This window comes from Seriola aureovittata, chromosome 20, assembly GCF_021018895.1.
Source record: "Seriola aureovittata isolate HTS-2021-v1 ecotype China chromosome 20, ASM2101889v1, whole genome shotgun sequence".
NCBI lineage: Eukaryota > Metazoa > Chordata > Actinopteri > Carangiformes > Carangidae > Seriola > Seriola aureovittata.
Genome location: NC_079383.1, coordinates 10,025,347 through 10,041,550, shown reverse-complemented (window position 1 = coordinate 10,041,550; position 16,204 = coordinate 10,025,347). Strand labels below are relative to the sequence as shown.

The 16,204-nt window shown below is 38.6% G+C and overlaps 1 protein-coding gene across 1 annotated transcript; it reads right to left on the bottom strand.

The window, feature by feature from the left end:
* Positions 1-370: 370 nt before the first annotated feature.
* Positions 371-15,606, bottom strand: mtmr6 (myotubularin related protein 6). Its single transcript, XM_056364752.1, has 15 exons — positions 15,405-15,606; positions 12,312-12,443; positions 10,584-10,746; positions 10,243-10,400; positions 9,168-9,296; positions 7,908-8,042; positions 6,970-7,102; positions 6,723-6,832; positions 6,271-6,396; positions 5,444-5,493; positions 4,534-4,627; positions 4,315-4,421; positions 3,245-3,379; positions 3,001-3,127; positions 371-2,322 (listed from the first exon to the last, which is right to left on the bottom strand). The coding sequence occupies exons 1-15, from the start codon at positions 15,426-15,428 to the stop codon at positions 1,966-1,968; spliced, it is 1,980 nt and encodes a 659-aa protein (XP_056220727.1). The 5' UTR covers positions 15,429-15,606; the 3' UTR covers positions 371-1,965.
* Positions 15,607-16,204: the final 598 nt, after the last annotated feature.

The following is a 16,204-nucleotide window of genomic DNA, read 5'->3' as shown; positions in this document are numbered from 1 at the left end:
TCAAATCAAAAAATAAGAAGAAACCCTGTGAGAGAATAAAACAGGTGAAAGATGAATGAAAAGATAATTTAAGGGTGAAACCACATTTCACTTATGCTCTTTTTTTCAGTTAACTTTGAGCATATGGAGCTTGGAAAAAGTTGACACAGGGGTATATACTACCAGGAAAACTTCACTGCAAGTTGTTACAGATGAATAATGATTTGTTTGTTTACTCATAGACAATGAGTTTTCTGAGGCCAGTGCTCAGTTTATCCAATGGCTGTATGGGGTATGATTGTGTTTATGTGTGTGTAAGAACTCAATTTTTTCCTACAGTATGTGATGTTGCTGAAGAGATTGGTGTATAAGGAGGAAGTTCACTGCCAAAGCTGTAAGCACAAATTCCAAGTATTTAATAGCACCCAGGCTGGATAAAACACAGCAGAATGAACTGAGTTTAGTGTTGTGAAGTTGCCATGGAAAGCTCAGTACAAACAAAATTTATGTATATGATCAAGAATTTGCATAGCATTACACATTGACCCTGATCATCCTGACATCCTCCTGGTTTAACATCCTGTCTTTCTGCAGCACACTGATTGAGAAAATGTTTTCCTGTACAGTAAATAAAATCCAATGAAGATCAAATCCTTTCTGAGCTTTGATATGAAGCAAACTTACAACCATAGTCTGAAATTAACACAGAATTATTATGTTGTCAAGAAATAACACAGTCTGGCTCAAAAATAAATGAGAAATGAGAACTTTTGCCCTAAATTCACATGCTACCTCCCCAGGGCAGTAAACCTAACCCAGTTAAAACAAAGTAATGTTTTAATATGTGGCAATGACAAGAAGAAACCTTAAGATTTTTTTTTTTACCTAAAGCCATTCCATTACTTTTTTCAATAACAATATTTTATCTAGCTGTGCTTATTCCAAAGGTATTTTAACATCCAGCATTGGCAGCTACAGTAAGCTGTACTGGTTATTCAATTTTTCAATTAAATTTATTTGTATAGTGCTAAATGATAATATATATGTTATACATATCAAGTAACACAGTCTGATATACAGCAAGTGCTGTGTTGGGTTATTGTTGATCTTCGAAAGTTGATGTTTTAATTCAACTTCAGTAAAATTCTCTTTTTTAAATAAGTCCAGCAATCATGTCCTACATATGACAATGACCCATGATCACGGTCAGCTGTCATATATGATAAGCCACTGACATGGCAGACTCAGAAGTCCAATAGGATTTTGGGATCAATGCACATTAGGAAGTCAGATTATCTGATCAATATGAGAGGTAAAATAGGATTAAATGATCAATAAAGGGGACAGTTGGACAGCTGGACCTGGTCCGTTGTCAGATCAATGGTTAAATAAGAGAAATGACCGCAGCCCACAAAAAAAACACAACTCAAACTGCATTTAATTTACTATCATAGAATATCCCTAATGATGTAGAAGTGACGTTCTACATCATTAAGGATTCTTATTTTTTTCAATCTGTCCGACTGGAGCAAAATGAGCTCAGGTCACAAGCAACATTCAGATTAGGTTGGATTCAAACTGTTGGATGTAATGAAATATTTCTGCTGCCAAAAACTGTGATTTTGTGTGGGATTTCATGAGGAGAAATATGTTTGGAATATCAAGGCCACAAACTAGAAGACTCGCTGTTTTTTTTTGATGAATTTATTCTCTTTTTCTATTCATTACCTCCCTATAGTGCTTTTCAACATTCATAAAAAAACAAGCCTTTTTCCTATAGGTGCTATATATGACATAATAATGAGGCTTTCCATAGAGATTTAGACTATACAGACATACAACTTCATCCACTCGGCCCATTCAGGACCACTGCGTAATCAGTACGTAATCACATACAGAATGACAGCTTCCTCTTAACATGCACACACTTCTAAGCCTTCTCTCTCAGTCACCTGTCTCTCAGTTTCCCACAATACTCGTTTGATCTCAGCAGGTCATGCGTGCTACTCCAAACTCCAGACTGACAACAGCTGGCTCTTCTTTGGCCAGCTCGCTGTTGTATGTCCCTTCCAGCTCTCCGTAGCTCTGCTTTCTGCTCTCAGTGCCACTGCTGCCTTCTACTGTCCGCTCTGTGTCGGTGCTCTCTGTGGCCTCCTCGCCGACCTCCTCCTGCCCATCCTCCTCCACCTGCCGCTGCACTTCTTTGTGGTTTATAGGTGCCCCCAGGATGAGGGAGTCGGGACGTGGTGGCAGGGTGTTGGAGTTGGAGTGCTGATCTCTAGTGGGAGGAGGGGCAGGGGGTTCAGAGGTTGCAACAGGGGTCACACCGAGCTGTTGGAGCCTCTGGACAGAGAGGGAGGAACAGGACAACAGATCAACAGGTTGCAATTATTTTATCTCAAGACAACAATAATAAGATAATTATCTTGTCTCAAAATAATCGTGGCCCTATTCTGTACCAATATCACAAGAAAAAAAAACTGTTATCCACGCAAGATGATTAACTCATGATCTTGGGATAATGAGAAAAAAAAATTGCAACCATGGTTACTCTTTTTTCTGTAGAAATGGGATCACGTTTTTTTGCGACGATACCGATATCGCCCGATTGATGGCCGATATCGATCATATTTGGCATGCATTGTAGATGGCATGCGTTATATCATTCTCACACACTTTGTAAAAGTTCCACACAGCCAACATGTTGTTTTGTTTTCGTGGCCTGTTGCGCATTGGCGCATTGAACAAGGTGGGAGATGGGACTACACTAAAGAGCACACAGTGCTTCTGACAGTTGCACAAAGCAGAGTATCAACCACAGGTGATCGGTTTTAGGGTGATCTGTGACTAGAGGCATTCATTCAGATCTACCAATCACGTATAATAATAATAATAATGATTGGTGGCTGATCAATCGTTGCATTCCTAAAAGCAACAACAGTATATATCCACACTGAATATACAAAACAACAACATCTTAACTTAAACATATGGGCTACACAGATTTGTATGCCAACTCACACTCTCCAGTGCTTGCAATGTGCTCTCTGCCTTGCGGCTGTTCTCTCTCAGAGTCAGAATGGTTTTAAGGATAGACTGACGTGGATGCATGGACCGATCAAACTGGTGGTACATGTTCCTCCAGAACCTTGGAGACACAGGTGCATACAAACACAAAGATAAGATTCCTTGTAGAAAGATGTGAAAAAGTATAGCACTATGAATATGTAAACAATAGCAGGAGGGTGAGGAAGGCTGTACTGACTTGAAATGGTAAGGCAGGGTGGAAGGCTCCAACACAGGGTGCAATTCAGAGAATGCCGGGCTGTAGAATGGATTCAAGTAGTTCTGTTTTTCGCTCATTAGAAACGCCCACAGTGAGTGTGTCCTCTCTCTGAGCCTTGAATACAAAACAATAGTTAAGGAGACATACTCAAACACAGCTTAATGAAACGATTTTTTAGTCCTTCAAAAACCAATATCAATTATTAATTAATTACAGAGAGCCCACCATAAAATAAATGTAGTTATGTTTTCTATCATGAAAGAAATCTATGCTTTCCATCATGTTTCACTGCCCTCTGCACATATCCATACTTCCAGAGAGCGGTAACAAAAATACAGTCTATATAAGTATTTGTTTTCAAAACCGCCTTGTGCAGGTGTGTATCATTGTTTTGCTCCATTAATCTTCTGATATAATGAAACATACAACAGAGCAGGTAATGAGGCTGGACAGTGTAATTTGAGAACATAAAGTATTTGTCAGACCAGTGTGAATTACAATCCACAATAAAGAATGCTTGTTTTAGGTTGGTACAGCATGTGGCTGTTTCCCACATGATGACGATGAGTATTTCCAGGTTTAAACAAACAGAGAAATATCTGAAAATCAATGTGGAATATTTTTCTCTGGCAGTGTCCCCACCAGCAACTGACAAATTATTTGTTATATTAATTAACCTACATTTTGTTTACTGTATATTTCCAAAGAGAGAACCACTTTTGGCCAATCCCCAATTCTCTGTTTATTTTAGAAGTCGTACTTCTGTGTTAATGGTTACAAGTGAAGCCACACAAGTAATGTTTGTTTACACCTGTTTTTCAATGTCTCTTCAAAGCCTCTCAAGTAGAGATCTGATGATGAATTTGTCAATAAAAGACAAGAAAAGTTTAAAAAGGTTATCCTCTTAGAAAAAAAAAAAAATAATAAAATAAATAATATGTTGCAGTTGTCATCTCTATAGCAAGCGAAAACATGCGGAACATTTTGAGAAAACAAACCAACTAAAAAGACAAATACTCTACACAAACGTGTGTGTTTGTTGGACTCACTGCAACTCTTCTCTCTGTCTCTGATTGTTGCCAAGGAAGTTTCCATATTGACAAGAGTGGACATGTTCATGGATCTGCAGCAGGAACCACTCACTGAACTCAAATGCCTAAGGAGAGAGTTATCTTTAAATAAATACAATAAAACACCACATTTAAGGCAAATACTGTTGATCTGTGTAAATACAATAAACATCATGTCGCTCGCACACTTCCACACACCTGTGGGAACTGCTCCGTCAGCTGCCAGACACACTCCAGGAACTGAGTGAAGATAGGAGACACCTCTTTGGGATCCCCATCCAACTGATCACACCTACAGGTACACAATACAAAAACACATAATTTCACATTGAAGAAACAGCTAAGGAGTATAAATAGTATATATTTAGTATGCATGTAGCAATGGTGGACTCAGGCTGTCTGAGGGGAGGGAGCAAAAAAAATATATGGCACCTAATACACTCTGTTGGCCCCCATTAGGAGAGAACAGCAGCATGTTATGTAAGAGGGCTACATCCCCAATTGAGATGAACATTTTATAGGGTGAATATAAGGAAAACAGCATCTCTGTAATAAAATAGAGGGAATGCATAACAACTTAAATGTTTATTTCTCAAACACATCTGCAGTAAAAACATATTATACTATATTATGCTTTGAGAATTACCTGTTTTGAGAGATCTTTTCAGGGTAGTGAAAAGTAAAAACACTAAAGTAAATATACTTTATATAGCACTTCCAGTTTTTTTCCACTAGAAGGACAACCATACAGCACCTAAAGCAGCCTTAAAGCAGACTTTATCATGTTTTCTCTGTTTTAGGGGTATTTTACAGGGTACTATCACATTTTCTTCCAGTGAAAGGGCACCAATGAGGGCAGTCAATTGGGCACTGGTAGGTGAAGTATTTTTTGGCCTCTGGGGCACCAGGGTGAGCAACTACCCCCTGCAGCCACCTGAGTCCACCTGTAGTATGTAGTCTATATATATATAAAAATCAGGTAATATACAATAGTCATACAATATAAAGAAATATTAAATGGGGCAAATGCAATTATGAGTTCCTGTTTTAGTTTGCGCTAGTCGCAAACACTGACTAAATCTCTCGGCTGACACAGTTGAAAGCTCACCTGTCGGCAAACTTGTGACCAAAGGAGATCCAGTCTTTCTCTATCAGTACCTAAAAGACAAACGTAAGGGAAAAGTAAGTTCATATTGATTCATTCATAATCAGCTCTTTGGTCCTTTTTTAAACTAAGGGACATACTGGTACTGTAATTCAGCCTCGGACTTACAGGCCCTTTATACTTGCGTGCATAAAATCTTTAGCAGTAATTTCAACACTAATAATGTTTTTGTGGTATAAAGAGAATCAGATTATGCTGAAGACCTTCAAGCCACTATAGGATGTCTTACTGACACCCTCCTCCTCTGTATAAGCACATCACCACTGCACTGAATCAAAACAAGACCAGGTCAGGCAAGCCTGAGCTAGAGTCACAATATACTGCTAACTACCAAAATGTGTGCAGTCAGTCATAGAGGGCTAAAATAGTTACAAATGTTCACACATACATGCATAATGTTTTTAAGTACATCATACATATATATAATATTTGTTGTTGTCTGTTTTGGCGTGTCTTATGTTGATTTAATGTTGGCTTTGTGTGTTAACATGTTGCAAACTGTTGTTTATAATCTATAAAAATATATAGCCCTATGAATGAATGGATAAATAAATGAATAAATAAATAAATAAAAATCATAATACATGCAATACTACCTGTCGTGTCCCTGCTACAGTAACTGATATCAGACAAAACTCTTTGACCACCGGCCAGTTCAGCCTGAAATGGACAGACCATTCGGGAGTCTTCCCAAACTTCCGAATGGCCAGTCCGCCCCTGTTTAAAATAGTACCAAACTGTGTGTGTGTGTGTGTGTGTGTGGCTAGTACCATGAAGCCCTTCATTGTACGGTAGTAAGGGTCCATGAGCAAGGACCCTAGGGAACAGACTTGGGCCGTTCTGTCCCATCCGTCTGAACAATGAACCAACACACTGGCTCCTTCCACTGTCACCGCCTGGGATGAAGAGTGAAGACAGACAGCAAAATATTGTGATATGATTAAAACAAATTAAGCAGTCCTTGGAAGTCAGTGTTTATGATTGGTTAGTGGAAATGGGCCAATTACGAGCAGGTTGAAGGTGGACAGTTAAGATTTATAGAAGGTAGAGATGATTATATCATTATGGTTAAAGTGCATGCTTTAAACGTTGTTTGTAGGAAGATGCCACATATTACCTTCAGAAAAAAGTACTTGAATATCCTCAATAAAGATCTTAATGTGGGATTAAATGCACGCTCAGAAAAAGAAAAATCAAGAACAAGGAAAGTTAAAAAATGTACCTTGGCGAGAAAGATAGCTGCGTCTACAACAGCCTTGATATGCCGTAGCCAGCCACTACTCTCCAGGCCAACCAAGTAGTCACTCATGGAGAGAGAGCGAGTCCCAGTCACTGAGAGAAACATACATAGACCATTTACTGACTACTTGCACTTTGTCTTATTAATTATAGAAGTACCCTTCATAATCTGCAAAAAAATGCGCTGACAGTTTTATATGTGTCCTGATGTGTGTAGTAAGGTGTTTAACCTTCTAGCAGTTTCTGCAGACTGGTCCTCATCACATGGATATTTTCGATGCCAACAAACTGGAAGCGGATGTTAGAGTAGTTGTCTTCGTTCTCATAGCCTTTACCTGCCGCTCGGTTAGCTAGCGCATTCAACTGCAGGACAGAAAAAACAGATAACAATATTTGGTCAAAACCTAGTATAAGGCTTAATGGTGTGTGGTCAGTGTTCAAAACTGAGAACATGGTTGAAAACTGTTGTAGAACTGATGTAAACAACTACTTTTGTAGCTAAAGCCTGCTCAAAAAGTCTCTAAATGTTGCCAGATGACATAATACCCTTATTATGTCATTGCATTGTATTTGCATTCTGCCTAGTGTCAACTGGTTTCAGCCCTTAATCTGTTTGCTTCTCTCCTACTCTGTCTGCTTATGTAGTATTGAACCCAGTTTTACGTCTGGGTTCATTACCAAAAGTATGTTTGAAAAGGAAAAGATGGATCGGCCAGCAAAGAGTCCTGACCTAAATCCCATTGAAAACCTTTGGAGAGAGCTGAAACCTGCTAATGCAAAAAGGAACCTGCAAACTTAAAGAAAACAGCAATGGAAGAGTGGCTACCAGCTAACATGTGCAAGGAGCTTCTAGATGGCTACAAGAAATGTTTAGAGGCTGTCATTGATGCCAAAGGTTCTACAACCAAATACTGATGAACAGTGCCAATTAGTGTGCCTGGGGTACATTTTGTGTTTCACTATTTCACTAATCTTTTCGTTCAGAAACTTTGGACATTTCATTAAAAATAGACTAGCAATACAAAATTGGTTCATTTGAACTTGTAATTCAGGAGCGCCAATAATTTTCCCCAGGTTTGTAAATACAGTACATTTAAAAAACATATCTGCTGTTAATAAACATTGTACATGTTATTCTGAGGTCTTTGTTTGGTTATAACCACTTTACCTTTGGCCTGGTATCCATGACATAGACGAATCGGCTGTTGTGATTGGCTTTGCTGATGGCCTGCAGCATGCTCTCGTCCTCTAAGCATCGTGCACTAAACCCAGAGAGAGGCTGACTGCATCGACACACTGCTGCCTATCAATGTGAACAGAGTCAGAACAAGGACAGTTACAAAAATACAAAATACCGCTGCTGAATTATCAACTAAAACTAGATCATTTGACCACAGTCATAACCTCCCTTCATAGCTCACCGAATATTTGTTTTATCTTTATCAAATTGACAAGGAGTTCAAATATTGATATAAATGTATTAGCCATTTTGCTTTTTTTTTTTAGTTTTGATTATAGATAGAAAACATTAGTATTGTGTTTCAGCTTTCTAATCCTCAATGGATAGTTGATAATGACTAAGCCATTTTGTGGTGCACTATATAGCCTGTGCTTGAACCTATTCCAAAAAAACCCAGAAGTCCATCTGCCAAAAATGCACTGATGCAGACTGTCTGTGTGCAGAGTGCAGACAGCTAGTTTTGCCAAACCGTTATTAAGAGTCAGGTTTTGACAAGTTGACTAATGCAGTTGACTAATGCAGGATATTAAAATGTGTTTAATACAAGTTTTGTTTTGTAGGGTGCAATAATAGTCATGTCTGTTCATCGGTCCCTCTGACATTTTTGTACTCAACAAGATATCTTGACAACTACTGTCCAGATTTCCCTGAAAATTTCATGAACCTCAAACAGTGATCCCTAACAATTTTGGTGACCCTCTATAATGAGCAGATTTCCATGAAATTTGTTAAACACATACATGTACGCAGGGGACAAATCCTTTCCATGTTAGACACCTTATGAGTTTTCCTGCAGAGCCACTATGAACATGTTGTTACGCAATTCCATGTGCACGTTCCCATAAAATTTGCTTAGCATATTCATATAACCTAGAGAATACTCCTTTCAATTTCAGTAATTCTATGGCCTTTCCTCTATTGCCACCTTGTGGGAAATCTTTATGTTTTAACTCTCTTACTAGCAAGACTTTAAACAATTATGTGCCGTGGGTGTAATGTAAAATATAATGGCAGTCTTGTTCCTTTCAATAGTATTTTTCCCCTTCCTCATTCTCTTTATAAAGTACTATAACAAACCAAAAACTCAAACAAAACTTTATAAAATAAATGCATAAAAAGATTACTTTTCCCACTCTGTAAAACATTTTGTATTCTTTTGTGAGTATGCTATTACAGTTTATTAAGTACCTTTTTCTCCTGGTAGAAGTATGTGAGTACAGGAAAACGTCCTTTGCTTCTGAACTTGGAACTCCCCACGATGATAGGCTTACTGGCTGTGATGGGAACATACAGGTCCCGTGGATATGTCTCACACACCTGGAAAACAAGATACACATATTGTGCTGAATCAAAATGTTTACAGTAATTAGGCAAAAATTGTAGTTGGGGCTCATAATATTCTGCACTGTCCTGGGAGTAATCACTTCTTTAAAGCAGATCAATTTTTATTTAGAGACAAAAAAATGACTGAAGCTTTGTTTGTCTATAATACTATAATATTTAGCACTGAGTAAACTAATGAAGCTCTAGTGCCCTCTTCTGGAGCTGCATGCATAATGTCTGTGTGTGGTAATATCCAACTGGTTTGCCCAATTTACTGCAATAACTATTTCCCTACAATATCACCACACCCTCAGTCATAGCCAGCTTATATTGCCTCACATTTGGGCCTGACAAGCCAGGACATTGTTTGCACAAAGCACACTAAAGTACTTTGTACTTAACACTGCCAAAATACAACTGTATACCAAAACAACATACACCACAGCTACATAAAACATGTACAGCTTCTATAATGGCTGCCAAATAACAAAACGCCTACTCTTTATATTCTATTCTATTTAGACTCTATTTTTTCCTTGTGTGCAATGAACTTTACCTACAACAGAGAAGGTGCCAAGGTTTACCAACCGTCAGCAAATCCTGTTTTTACTGGGCTTGCTTATTACCATTTGGAAGTATTTCTTGTTTTTTTAATTTAACTTTTTTTAGTTTTAGTTTTATTTTGTCACTTCCTTTACATGGACAATATGCAAACCAAATGCACTGACATAATCTCTGTGTTTATCCATTTAATTATAAAGGATGTAATGCTGATAAAAAAGTGCAACATTGTAGAGACAATATGCTTGTTCACCTTGCTCTTAGCACATAAGAGAGGCTAGAACATCCAAGATAACAAAGAAGTACTACAACTGCTAAAGGATCTTCCTTTTGACAAATTGTCTCCACTTATACTTTACAACTCTAGCCAACTGCCTACCTTGTAGTCTCTGTTGACGTCAGTGAGCTGCCATTGGTCGCAGGGGACGCCCATCCTCTCAAACTCCGCCCCCAGGTCAATGAGCTGCCATCCTTCCTCTCTCTGTTGGTCATTCTGTTTGGGGTTGTAGGAGAAGGCATAGAGCTCCTCATAGGATACTGGGCAGAGGAGGAGAAAACCAGAAGAGGATAATATCTATAACACTGTGTATGAATGTAAATAAAAACAGGAGGGGCAAGAAAGCAACAAAAGGATAGGAAGGTCAATGATAGCACACAGATCCCACTGAATAGCCAAGCAGAAACAATGACTTTAACACAGACAGAAACACTGAAACACACCAGGACGTAGGAGACGCAGCAGTGAGCTGTAGACATCGTGGCAGTCTCTTTCTCTCTGTACCACAAAATGAACGACCCTGAAGTTACGACACTGGATGACCAGAGGACAGCCTGTGGTGGTCAGAGAGAGCTTCTCCACAGAGGCTATATGGTGATGCAAAATCTGTAAGGAAGGGAGAGAGGGAGGAACAGAGCAAAGAGAAAAAAGAGCATTTATTATATTCAGTGGATTGCTGGTTTAAATCAGGTGATGATTTGTTTCTATTAATTTGACTGAATTACATTGAAAGAGAAAAAGTAGGGAAGAAGAGATAATCGATTATTTAACAATAACAGCAGCATATTACTAAAAATGCAAGTGCTGTTATCCATGTACTGTGTATAAAGTATGCACTATGAACCTCTATATGACATACAAGTCTGTGTGTGACTAGAAATCATGAAGAACCAGTAAATAACAGATAGGAAGAAATGGTCAAAACAAGGCACTTTTGTGATTCTCATTATTTTCTGCACCTCAGGTAAACTTAAAGCATATAAACAAGCAAGAATGTGATGATTAACTAATGTAACACTCTATGATGCTTATTCAAGAACAATAGCTTCAAAAATGTTCTAAGAGGACGTAAAAGCAAACCACTGCCTTTTAAAAAGCGCACACACACAAAGGGCATGGTGAAATTAGTAATCGCAAACTACTGTTTGCCTCAACCTTGTAAATGCCAATCTCACCAGCTTTTGAGACACTGACTACACTGCTGTTTAATACTTTATATTTTAAGTACAATAAGTCTGACAAAAGTTGACAAACTCTCACTCAGACTTACAGACTGATTGTAAATGGCCTCCACAAATGCAGATTAATGTAGCATACAACGCATAGCACATGCATATACAGACACCTTCACACACATAAACAGGACCAAATATACAAAAAAGAGTCAAAGAAAATGTTCCCTTTTCTCAGCACATATGCAGGAAGGAGGAGGTCGTGGCCCGGGATCTGCTGCATAAAGCATTTTATACCACACTAACATTTCAACAATGCAGACTGTGGCATTCTAAATACAACAACAACAACACACACACACACAAATCAGGTTCCAGACTTCCTTGTGGTGGTAACACCGATGGCTCTTTGTGTGGCTGCGGATAAGCAAACGCCAACTTCACACTGAAGCTCAAGTTTCTGTAGAATGGTCATTTACGGCATTCTCCGCAATTAAAACACCAGTCTTTAAACTCCATTATCTTGTACTTCCTATGCCTGTCAGCTTTTTCCAACTGTGCTTCAAGGAGCTTAAAACAGATAAAACTGGCTGCAGATTATGAAAAAAACAGCAGCAATAATTTTGCTACTGGCAACATTTCACTGCATAACTCCTTCCAGTGTGGGAGTCCAAAAATAATATACTGCAGACAAAAAAAAGTTAATTAGAAGGCTAAAAACAGGTCAAATGAGCAACTCAGTTACCCGCAGGAATTGAGGTGCTTGAAATCATGCCATATCACTTCTGACTTTTGGTAAATCAGCACCAGCAGGTGAAATTTCTGTCGCATATGGAGATTTAGTCATAGGGAGCCTCCCTTTTAACCCACCTAACACTTGGCACTGTAGATTGAGCCCAAGTGTTTTTTTTATCACATTTTCACCAATGAAAAACCAATGGTACATTCATGGTGGCTGCATCCATATTTTTGCATTTGCTTGGAGAAAAAGGGACTCACCCAGATCTCCTGTCCTGCAGAGGCTGAGTTGTTAGAGCTGCTCTCCACAAAGATGAGATGTGTAGCTGTGAGGTACAGTGTGCCATTTGTGGATTTGTTGCTGAAACGATCCAAAAGTCGCACCTGCTCCACCTGCAAACAAAACACACACACACACACGCACAAACATTAATCTGCAGGTAGCTGGTAGTTAACAATAAGATTAACTTTGTCAGCTGGTTATAAAGTTATATACAGGATATACTGAAAAGAGGAAAAGGATCTTGCTGACAGCAATGACACCTGTTAAATTAATGCAAGTGGCACTTGGCATTGGCTCCAGCTGGCACACTACCTAATCCAGACCACCTGGCCCTCTATATCAGCTGCCAGTTCCATTATGATGAGAGTCACAAATGTTTTCCAGATATAGTACAAAAATGTTTAATGATGGTAGTCACTGAATAATGTAACACTCATGATAAATAAACTATCTGGACCTTAATTTAACCAACCCTTACCAACTCAAGCCAAACCCAATTCATCTTTTTAATTTCCCAAGTTATTGAAAATGTATTCTGCTATACAGATTAGGTATAGCCTTGTTATGTTTTTGCAATAATCCCATCCCCAATTCATCCATGCACATAAACACACATACAGTAGATACTGACTGTAGAACATTTACTCAAGTCACAAGTTTTCACACAGGAAGAAGGTTGCGGTCCAGCTGTAATAAACAACCGGTTTTATATTCCCTGATGGTCAGAGCGCCCATTCAAAACTCCATTAAATAAGGTTTGACAGAAAACCAACAGTCAAGGATAAATGTACTTCATTAGTGTATGCATATTGTCTATAACACTATTACACCATACTACTAAATAAATATCACAGAGCTTAATAAGATCAGTCCCAATATGACAGGCATGTATTCTGAGAAACTGTTGATGGACATTAAATACATATTCACTCTACAGTCCTGCATTCCTTTTAAAACTAAAATCCATTAGAATAATAGTTATCCTTATTAAAACAAAATATGCTGATTGTTACTATTCACATTCACTCTGTGGCCAAAAGGCTACTAGACTATTGGATTTGCTGATGTCGCTGCTAACTGTCCAAATTCATGATTCATCACAGCAGTGGTTCTCTTGACTCAGACTTCTTCTCCTGTTTCCGTTTTCCTGTTGTTGTCAGATATGATGAAATGGTTGAGTCTATCTCTGTCTCCCAGCAACCAGCAGGACACAGCTCTGTCAAAGGCAGACTTCATAGCACATACAGGAAGCCAGCAGTGTGTGTGAGTGAATGAGTGAGATTAGCAAGAGAGGAAAAGAGAGACAGAACATCTCATTCAATCTCATGAAAGTTGATGAAGTGAAGGTTTATATTTTTGTAAATTAATGGAGCTGTCTAAGCTATGTTTCAAAGTACTGCAAATGCAGCGTGGTGGGTCAACACCACGTCAGGACGAGTTCAAAAAGAGTTCAAAAATTGCCTACTTTCTTTGATAAGTAAATCTTTCAAAAGCATCAGCTAATTTCTGATGCAGATTGACCACAGGGTTAATGCTAATTAAAAACTGTTTCATCCAACAAAATACTCAAAGACACATAGTACCCGCCTTTTTACACAAAGTGAAAACATCTGGTTACCTTTTCTGAATAGCAAGGCTCTCTTGTGCTGTTTTATTCAAGCAAACAAACAGGAGGATTTAGACAGTGGGGCCACACCCAGTCTGCATGGAAACACACCCACCTGATCCCAGAGTATCCTTACTCCATTGGCAAATGTGTTATGTAAGAATTGAGTGTACTTTATTACCTCCACCAAGGAGGTCATTCAGTATGCAAAAAGTACTGAACAGGTTTGCACTGAACTTGGTGGAGGAATGAGGCATGGACCAGGGAAGCATCCATTCATTTTTTTTTGCAGATTTGGCAAATTTACTATGAAGTTAATTTTTATTTCTCTGAAGTCTGGTGTATGTTGTTTGACTTTGGCCTTGGCGCAGGTCTGCCCTCTCTGAGTGCCCCTCTAGTTAGTAAGTGTGATTATCCTGGAGGCTCAAAAATTAGGTCACACTGCTTCCTAACATGATATAAGAAAGCTCACCTTTCAATAAACACACCCTCACCAATACACATACAAAAAAGAGTAGGCCTAGCCTGTGTCCCCAGCTTATGAGCAACACAGGCCTATGCAGAAGTTTGAGTGGTAAATGTTAAAGGATAGCCTCCAACCATAAACTCTGCAGTCCAGAAGTATATGGACAGTGACATGTTTTCATACCTCCACATTGGGTGAACAGTCTATTAGTTGTAGCACTTTTAATACATATTTCAACAACAATTTAATAAAGAAAAATCTAAGTCATCATATCATATTCATCATTTGTTTGCAAATACTTTGAAACCATCACTGTCTGCAAGCCAAAGACACCACCTGCTGCATTGTATTGTTTCTAGTGATGCTCTGCCAAGTCAGTACTGCAGCAATCTTCACATCTTACTTGTTTGGGAGTTGTTTGGCTTCAGTTTAGTCTTCAGTACCTATTTGGAGTTCGGGTGATTGGACAGTCAAAAGCATTCAATGAGTGAGAAAAATCCCAATTCTTAATCGTATGGTTAGGATAACTGTCCAAATGGTAAAATAGTGAGACTGTATGTAAAAAGGTCAGTCCTACAATGATCACCCAGGGTGTGAACACCATATAGCACTATCGGATTTACAGTCATGTCTGATTGTAGCTTGGTTTCTCCTTCTGATTTATTATCACACTAAATGCACTAACTGGCTTGACAGTGTAACGTTAACTCAATCACTAATAGGGCGTGCAAGTAGTGATATTTCAATAAGGGCGCCCAGCTATCTGCTGCACGGGAAAAAAAAAACAAACAGCTCATCGACGCTCGTCACGTCTGGCACTCCAAGCTGCTGGCGACACCTGCTAGCAATCATTGTATTGGATCGATCCACACATATTTAGTCTACACACTGATATCTGGCAAACGACACCAACTAAAGCATTACAAAAATCCCCCAAAGACAAGGCCGAGCTGCTGACTGTATCCCATCTATTTGCAATTAGCTAGAAATGTTAGCTACCTTTGGCGTTCGGATATGCTCCATTTCTTCGAGTCAAGGCAGCTGTCAGCGACTGAAAAGCTTCAAACTACGCCTTCCGGTGAAAATTGTATCATTGATAATGTGATAGCTGAAACTGCTTCACAAACCACCTTTACTTTGTCGGAGGCATACGATATGTGTTTATTGTCAATTATTCTACTCTTCCATCCGCGTAAAGATCCTGGCAATCACGTCAACAGTTGTGGTGTGGGATTTTAAAAATAAAAGTACCAGTTTATGTAGGTATTTAGATAACAAAAAATGGGGTCCGAATATAACTAATTCTCTGTATTAATAATTAGTAATAACTTTGTTTAGTTTTGATTAATCACAACCTTATTTAGAAAATTACATCATATATGTACAATACATGTATTTCAACTGAGGGCTACTTTTTAAGATTGGACCTCAAGATCAGGTTATGATACAGGTGTTGCATTAAGGTCCACTATTGTTTCAGTGTATAATATGCTCCTGAGGTCCATATAGTATTGGCAAAAAAAATCATCATTTTATAAATAAAATAGAGCAAATGCCAAAAATGACAAAGCACAAGTTTTGCCTGATACATGCATCTGCCACAATTTTTAAGTTTCAAATTGTCTTTTATTTTGAAAGAAATACCGGAATCAAATTGGGGTCTTTTGTCGTTACGATTGTTACTGGACGGTTTTGTTGGAAACGTCCGCAAGACAGTACCAAAGTTGGTACTTGCGCATGTGTGAAGCATCACGCGCTACGAAAACAGCGATAGGAACGACGGGAAACGTAGTTGACAG

What these genes read in the sequence shown, in the direction of transcription:
- mtmr6 (XM_056364752.1), bottom strand. Translation starts at nt 15,428, where the DNA reads ATGGAGCATATCCGAACGCCAAAG. An exon ending in GGTCACAAGTTTGCCGACAG is followed by an intron (nt 4,628 to 5,443) that starts GTGAGCTTTCAA and finishes GTGTACCTGTAG; the next exon opens with GTGTGATCAGTTGGATGGGG. An exon ending in AGACAGAGAGAAGAGTTGCA is followed by an intron (nt 3,380 to 4,314) that starts GTGAGTCCAACA and finishes TTTGTATTCAAG; the next exon opens with GCTCAGAGAGAGGACACACT.